General features: G+C 44.4%; 1 protein-coding gene across 11 annotated transcripts in view; it reads right to left on the reverse strand.

The window, feature by feature from the left end:
• The window catches only part of Slmap (sarcolemma associated protein), a 119,613-nt gene extending 113,874 nt beyond the window's left edge, over positions 1 to 5,739 (reverse strand). For 10 of the 11 annotated variants that reach the window (XM_031362431.1, XM_031362432.1, XM_031362426.1 and 7 more), the window contains exon 1: positions 4,982 to 5,739. In XM_031362431.1, coding sequence (XP_031218291.1) covers positions 4,982 to 5,179 — 198 coding nt within the window. In that variant the 5' untranslated portion in view covers positions 5,180 to 5,739. The remainder of the gene's footprint in view (positions 1 to 4,981) is intronic. The other variant, XM_031362422.1, reaches the window with a different exon arrangement.
• Positions 5,740 to 7,916: the final 2,177 nt, after the last annotated feature.

A 7,916-nucleotide genomic window follows, 5' to 3' on the forward strand; every position in this document is an offset into this window, starting at 1 on the left:
GGCCTCCAACTCAGAAATCCACCTGCCTCTGCCTCCCAAGAGCTGGGATTAAAGGTGTGCACCACCACTGCCCAGCAACTGTGTTTTTAAAAACCCAATATATTAAATATTTCATCAATTTTTTGATATTGTAAAAAGTAACATGAAAGGAAATATACATATAGTTTGGAACACAATCTGGCTTCCTATACATATTTAAATTAACGTTCTTTAAATATAACTTATCAGATAAACAACTTTCTCACAAAAACTAACATTTCTCAAAGAACTTCTTGATTCTGTTAACAAAAAGGAAAACTTAGAAATCTGCTAAAACAGGCTGGAGAGATGGCCCAGCGGTTAAGAGCACTGACTGCTTTACCAAAGGTCCTGAGTTCAAATCCCAGCAACCACATGGTGGCTCACGACCATCCATAATGAGACCTGATGCCCCCTCTGGTGCATCTGAAGACAGCTACAAGGTACTTACATTTAATAAACAAATAAATCTTTAAAAAAAAAATCTGCTAAAACAATCAAACATACAAAATAAAAAGCAATGAACCTGCCATTCTCTCAAAGGCTGAGTCCAGGATCTCAGCAGTTACATTTACATACGTCCAGGAAAGAAACAACCTGGCTTTCTTCCTTAGCAATGGCTTCCTTGCAATGACACTGGAGCACAGACAGACCTCCTGTTTCTATGCTTTTTCTTAAGCAATCCCTCCCTCCCACACCCCTTTCCTTGATTCAACTTACCCACATTCTGCCTTTTTCTAAGCCCTTCAGTCTAGCTACATTTACATTTCATTCAGAAACTATGTTATCTGGGAAACTTGCCTAAAATCTTCACTTGTTATATAAATCCTACTGGACAATTTAATCTAATGTACCAGTCTGCTTGTTTTGCTTTTGGACATTTAATCATTTTCATTTCTACTGTCAACCTGGTGGTGTTTGTTTGCACTTAACAAAATCACATCCTGTTTAAAATGTCAGTCTTGGGATGGCAGTGTTTATGAGGTTGGCCCTGTAGATATCAAGTCAAGAACCAAAGTAGCTGGGCCAAAATTGTGGCTCTATTCTTTATCAGCAATGTGAACTCAGGGATGTTAACCTAATCGCCCTATCCCTCAATTTCTTCATATTCATGAGGGAAAAATAAACACATACTAAAGAGTTGAGGATTAAGTTAACATGTAAAGAAGTGGTTCTCAACTTTTCTAATGCTGCAACCCTTTAATACAGTTCCTCATGTTGTGGTGACCCACATCTATAAAATTCATTGCTACTTCATAACTGTTATGAATCATAATGTCAATATCTGATATGAGGATATCTGATGTGTGATCCAGGAGTTGGACCCACAGGTTGAGAACCACTGATGCAAACCATTTAGGAGAACACTGGACATAATGCACAAGGTAAGCTGTACTTTCTTTGCTCCAGACCCCTAGTATACACAAGATTGCATTACTTTTCTTAAATGGTGATTTTGGCTGTTATGTGATCTCTATCCAAAACTCTCTGGAACTCACTAACAAATAAGGCCATCCAAATATGTCCACTCATAATCCCTTCTGTATACCTACCATATGGACAGATTTATTTGCTCAGTGGCATTTCTGAGTCAACTGAAGTACCACTATGGGCTATACAAACTGAACAGTTTAGAGTCCATAAAGGAATAAAGGATGACACACAAAGGCAGACAAGATGGTTATTAACACCCCTAAGATGAACTGTAAAACCAGTCAATACCACACTGGGGGGTGGAAAAATCACTCACTGTTCATGAATTCAACATTAAAAAGCATCACCTATGTATCCCTGGTAACACCCACAGTGAAGCCCACCCATGACTGTTATCTTTTGCTAGATCAACAGCAAACTCCTGAAAGTGTTGTCTAAATTGCCACGTACCTACATTTGGCCACTTTCTAAACTGAACATCTATGAGCTGAATAATTAAAGTTTCAAGTAGCTAGTGGCCACAGCTTGTGATCCTGACACTGAGAGTGCTGAAGAAAGAGTCCTGCCTCAAGGAGTCCTAGACACAGAGGATCTTCTCTAGGTCATGTCTCAAAATTCCAACACATGCTTCAAGTGTTTATTACTACTTCCAGCTTTTACTAGGCCTTCCATAATGGATGGCAACTACAAAATAGGTCTCCAACAAAGTCAAACAAAGGACACATTACTCCCATTCCTACCTCCAAGGCAAAATGCCTATTGGAACAAAGTTACCAACTTCACTACCTTCTATTTTTAAAATTACTTCTATAGCTGCCATTGTATTAAATAATTTCTGGGCTTGGGATGTAGCTCAATTGGTAGAGTGCTTTCTTAGCTTGTACAAACTCCTGGGTTCAATCCTCAACTCTAATAAAACTGGATATAGAGTGAAAACCTGAATTCCGACACTGGGCATGTACTGAGTTTGAAGTAAGCTCAGCATAGATGAGCTCCTGTCTAAAAAGGGGGGAAAAAAAAGAATCAGTAAAAAGTTAAAAAAAGTTATCACTTTCCCAAGACCAGATCCTCAGCACAACAGCAATTCAAAGAGCACTGATTTTAGTTCATGCTTCCCCACAAACACCCTTGTTACTAAATTCTGAGGCTTTAATAAATGCCAGGCACAGGGTACTATGTGATTTGCATAATAGTCTGAATGCCAGAACAGCAAAGGGGGCAGTGAGCTTGGCTCAGTGGCAGAACAGGTATGTGGTACACACAAACCAAAGCTTCTTTCCACCACAAAAAAGACTTTAAGAAGGCAATACTATCCACAGATAAGAAAACGCAGGCTTAGGAGTGTTGAAAAACAATCTTTCCTGAAATAATACCTATAAGAGTGGATTCTTGCATTTTTTTATACATTATAAATTTCAAGGAATATATATTAGATCTGGTGGGGGTCGGTTGTTATGAGCCTAACTAATGAGAGCTCTTGAAATTTCACACACAAAGCAATAAATAGTTTTTGGACAAACTGGTTTGTTTTTCTTTGTTATCTCCCAGGATCTGGCACAGAATACAAGCTCAATAAAAAAAAAACCTATCTGTCTAAGCTAATACTAAATACTAATATTAGCTAATACTAATATTAAAATTTCTAAAATAATTTGATTGCAAAGAAAAGACATAACAAATTGAGATTGTTTAAACTAAATTAGGTGGTATAATTATAATTACACAAAATATACCATCAAACCCTTGGTGCTATTTTAGCCAGTGACACAAAAGGAAAAAAAAGTGAAAGAGAGAGAAATAAACCACAAACTCTCCAGATCCTCTCTTATCCTGAGTTTCTGAGACAGGCTTCATTATATACCTGAGCTGGTGATCTTAAACTCATTAAGCAGCCTGGGCTAGCCTCAAACACGAAGCCTTCTTCCTGTCTTCTGAGGGCTAGGATTACAGGTGTGTGCCACTGCACCAGGCACTGTTTTTCAAACAAGAACTGCAGGTGGCAAAGCATGTAAGCAAATCTGTCATCTGATTAGGCTGGACCTGTTTCCCAAGGACATAAAAAGGTAAAAATGTACAAGTTGATTTTAAGACACTAGTAGTCAACTAATGTTGGAATTCAATAAAGAACTCCATACTCACAAAGAATCACAGGTCATCTATGAATCATCCAAATGTTAGCTTTCAGGGGGAGAAAAGTGTCTGTCCTATGTGTTAAAGAGCATCTGGTGTAACTCAGAAAGAAGTTAGCACACTTCTCAGTTCTCATCCTACACACAGAACAGGTTAGAACCATTATGCAAGCACAGAGCACTTGGGATCTTTCCTTCCTTTTTTTTTTTTTAAAAAATACAGCATTTCTTTAGTAATTCCTTAATTCAGTAGCTGCACTAGTATTACTTTCTTCCTCTAAAGTCTCAAATTTCTTTCATTTCAAAACACCACTCTTGAAGGCAAATTCTTCTCTTTAAAAAAAAAAAAAAGACTTAATCATGTCACTCAGAAAGAGGGGGCAAAAAGTCAGGAGACAAAACTGGAGACAGCCCTATTAGTCTTATGTAACTTAGTTTGAGTTGGAATTAATTCAGTAGTTCAACTAAAACCTTAGGTTTAGGCCCAAAGAAGAGTTCTTTAAAATACTCTCCATATGTATGAATTCTTAAAATACTAAAATGATCCTTTTTTTTAATATAAGTAACTAGCAAAGTACAGTATCAAGATAAACAAGCTAAATTGGATTAAAAATTAAAAGCAAGGCCAAGCATGGTGACCTTTAATTCTAGCACTTGGGAAGCAGAGGCAGGTAAATCTCTGAGTTTGACGTCAGACTGATCTATACAGAATGTGCTCCAGGCCAACTTACTAATACTAATTTTTGCATTAACATCCTATAACTACACATTATCTACCAAATAAATTAAAAAGTGACTTTCAAGAGCAATAGATTTCTGTTTCATCCAACTTGCAAACAGAACTCCAAAGATGTAGTTAATTACTCTAGCTTAATTAAATTGCCTTTTAATATTTATAAATTATTTCATCGGGGTAAGTATCAACCCTTACAAACACATTTCCACTCCAGTTATCCTCCCAGACAGGTCCTGCGTTGACTGCTTTTCACCAGACACTTGAGCCTCCATGGACAGAGGCCACACTGCTTTGGGAACTGCTGCTTGCTTAATCAAGCACTTAACTGCAGATTCACCTTCCTAAAAGGACTGAAAGTAAGAGGTCAGGTTTCACTATCTACCTTTCCTAAACGAATTAGGGTTTGGGATTTCACTGGGAATGACCAAGTTATCAAGAAGCCATCGCCCTGCCGAGACATTTAGTAACAATCCCTTCTCTGTTTTTCATTCAACCACTTCGATTCAATTTCCACTTGAATTTAGACACACAAAAAGCTGATTCCGAGGCCTCGCAGAAAAGTGTCCTCTGGGAAGAAATCCTGAGATCGTGCATACATTATACCTCTCAGAGAAGGCAAAGGGAAAGAAAAGTAAAGACTGTCAAACACTGTAAGTGACATTACCTTGCTCGTCTTGTGATCAAACCAGACGAGAGCATGGTTCCTTGACAGCACTTTGCAATCAAAGGTGGCATTATTCTGCGCTGGTCGACAGCGTGCCACCGAGCGGCCGATCTTGATGGGCTCGTCCAGGTAGACATGACGCTCCTGAAACGGGTGCGAGTTCGGGCGGCAAGTGAAGATGGCCAAGGCTGACGGCATCGAGGACAGGCTGGGAGGGGTGTCTGAACCAGGGACAATGAGGAGCTCCTCCAGGTTCGGAATGCTCTTCACAAGCCTACACCCCTAACCCCCCCCAAAATTTTTAAATTAAAACAAACTGCGCATTGTCTAAGCATAACCAGTGAACATCATCAACAACTCTTCAATTGGGCAGGAAGACAAGCCAGTGCAAGCCCCATCACCTCCTTTAAAATACAGAGGCTCCTTGACCAAAAAAAGTCCCCAACTAGCAGCTTTCAGTCCATCTTCCCTAGGAAGAAGAGGCTCAAACATTGGGCAGCTTCGGCCAAGAAAACTCCTGGAAGACAGTTTGGGGACGGGAGGTATCCGAGCAGATGAGTCACACACCAGTTCTTGCGTTTTGTTTGAGATCCCTGCCGCTTCTCCCCTTCGGTAGCGGAAACGGTGCAGCACTGCAGCATGAAGAGGGTTGACTCGGCGCAGCCAGGAAGGTCCTCCGGGGCCCAAGGCAGAGGAGCGGAGGACCTCCGGGGCAGCCACCGCCGGTCCTCGGGAGCCTCGGGGGTGAGAAGAGGTGCGGGGACGGACGAGGAAGGCTAGAGGGCCAGCGGGCCGGGCTGCATCGCCCTGCTGCGCCGAGGCCGCCCGGGAGCGGCGGGGGTCCCCGGCCCAGCGTGAGCCGAGGCTGCGATCCCGGGCTGGAGGCGTGGGACGGCTGCCGGGGCGCGGGCGGCCTCTGGGTCGCGAGTCCCGGGCACCCGGCGAGTATCCCCGCGACCAGGGCGGGGACCAGGGCGGCTCTGCAGGCCGGTGCGGACAGAGCGAGCGAGCGAGGCTCGGGCGCCCGGGCCGGCGGGAAGTTGGTTCCTCGGAGCTCTGGGCTCCGCTGCTCAGCACATGGGCCACCTCCCCTCAGGAGCGTCCTCGCGAGGGTCGCATCTCAGGGACCGGCAGCTCCCGGAGGACGACGGGGTGGGGGAGGGAGGCTGGCCCGGAGGTGGAGGGAGAGGCCTGGAGGCCGGGGCTGGGTCCGCCGCAGCCTCCTCCACTCGCAGCCAGTGCGGCAAGCTCAGGCGGTGGCGGACGAGGCAGGAAACTTTCCGACCTAGTCGGGGAAACACCAAAACAAACGGCAGTCAGGGACCGGCGCCCGCTCGCCTCAGCCCTCGCCCCCTTCGGCCAGCCCCCGCCAGCCCCCGGCCGCTGTCTCCGACCTCGGGCGACCTCTCCTTGGGCAGGCGACGGGATTCCCGAGCCAGGACAGCACGTCGGGTCCTGCCTCCCTTGCGGCCACCGCCACCGCCACCGCCGCCGCCGCCGCCGCCTCAGCTTACCTTGCCAGCGTTGGCCGCCATAGTGACTCTGACTGAAACCTACCGGGTGCACCGCCACGGGAACGCGCACCCTTTTCAAGGGCCCTCCTCCGCCGGCTCCCGTGCCGTAGTCTGTGGGGTGTCATGTGATTGACGCCGTAGAGGCCATGTTTGTCACTGGCAGAGAAGAGGGCAAGCTTGTTTTTACCATGACTCCTACCCCCACCCCCACCCCCGGCGCCATGTTTGTTAAGGGCCAGAAGCATCAAACCTCCAGACAACCTTAAGGACCATTTTGGTTAAGGGCAAGAGGAACTAAGGGGTTGGACGTTTCAAAAACACACATCGGTAATTTACTGAGTGAGAGAGGCAGGTGGATTTCTGAGTTCAAGGCCAGCCTGGTCTACAGAGTGAGTTCAAGGACAGCCATGGCTACACAGAGAAACCCTGTATTGAAAAAACAAAAACAAAACAAACAAAAAAAAAGTACCAACGTGCACTAAATGTGTTTTTCTTCAGTTCTCACTGAAAATATTAACACATAAGCAGGATAGTTCCAGGCAAAGGAAACAGTCATTAGCAACCATCATAGCTATGGGCAACTGAGTCACTCACCACTGTGCTACCGATGACCAAATTCCACAAGTCCCTAGATTTGATCACCCGAAGGACTTTCCTCCCTCTTGCTAAATTCTCCATGCTTTATGAATTCCATCCCAAATTCCTGTCATTTTCACTGGTGCAACGATGTTTCTCAGAACTCCTTCGTGGATTCTAACTTTGAAAACAGAAAGTTGGGGGTGGGAGGTTGTTTTGTTTTGTTTTGTTGGGGTGATAGTGGGATTAGTAACAGGGTTTCTCTAGCTGCCCAGGCGCTCTTTATGTAGATCAAGATGGCCTAGAACTCAGAAATCTACCTGCCTCTGCCTCCAGAGTGCTGGGATTAAAGGTGTGCACTACCACACCCTCCTTGAGACCAGAATGTTTTAAAACACATTTCCAAAGAGGAGTCAAGGTTGAAAGATTCTAATAGGAAAATACAGGGAATCACCCCACTAACAATCCTGAAGTATGTGTTAAGCCTGGGAATCTCCAGGAGAAAGACCAGTATGTAAGGAGTCATTGTTCCAAAGAAGAAGAAAAAAAAAAAAAGAGCTGAATGAAAACCTTAGGGAAAGACTGTAGAGAATCTTAATCTTTTCAAATCAGTGTTGACTTCATTCTTGAGATTCCTGAGACCACAGACTTCCCTGTGAAACGTTGCACATGTCTTTAAATTTCTTTTTGTTTTTTGTTTTGTTTTGTTTTCGGTTTTTCAAGACAGGGTTTCTCTGTGTGGCCCTGGCTGTCCTGGAACTCACTCTGTAGACCAGGCTGGCCTTGAACTCAGAAATCCACCTGCCTCGGCCTCCTGAGTGCTAGGATTAAAGACATGGGCCACA

Source organism: Mastomys coucha, unplaced genomic scaffold (assembly GCF_008632895.1).
Source record: "Mastomys coucha isolate ucsf_1 unplaced genomic scaffold, UCSF_Mcou_1 pScaffold9, whole genome shotgun sequence".
Lineage (NCBI taxonomy): Eukaryota > Metazoa > Chordata > Mammalia > Rodentia > Muridae > Mastomys > Mastomys coucha.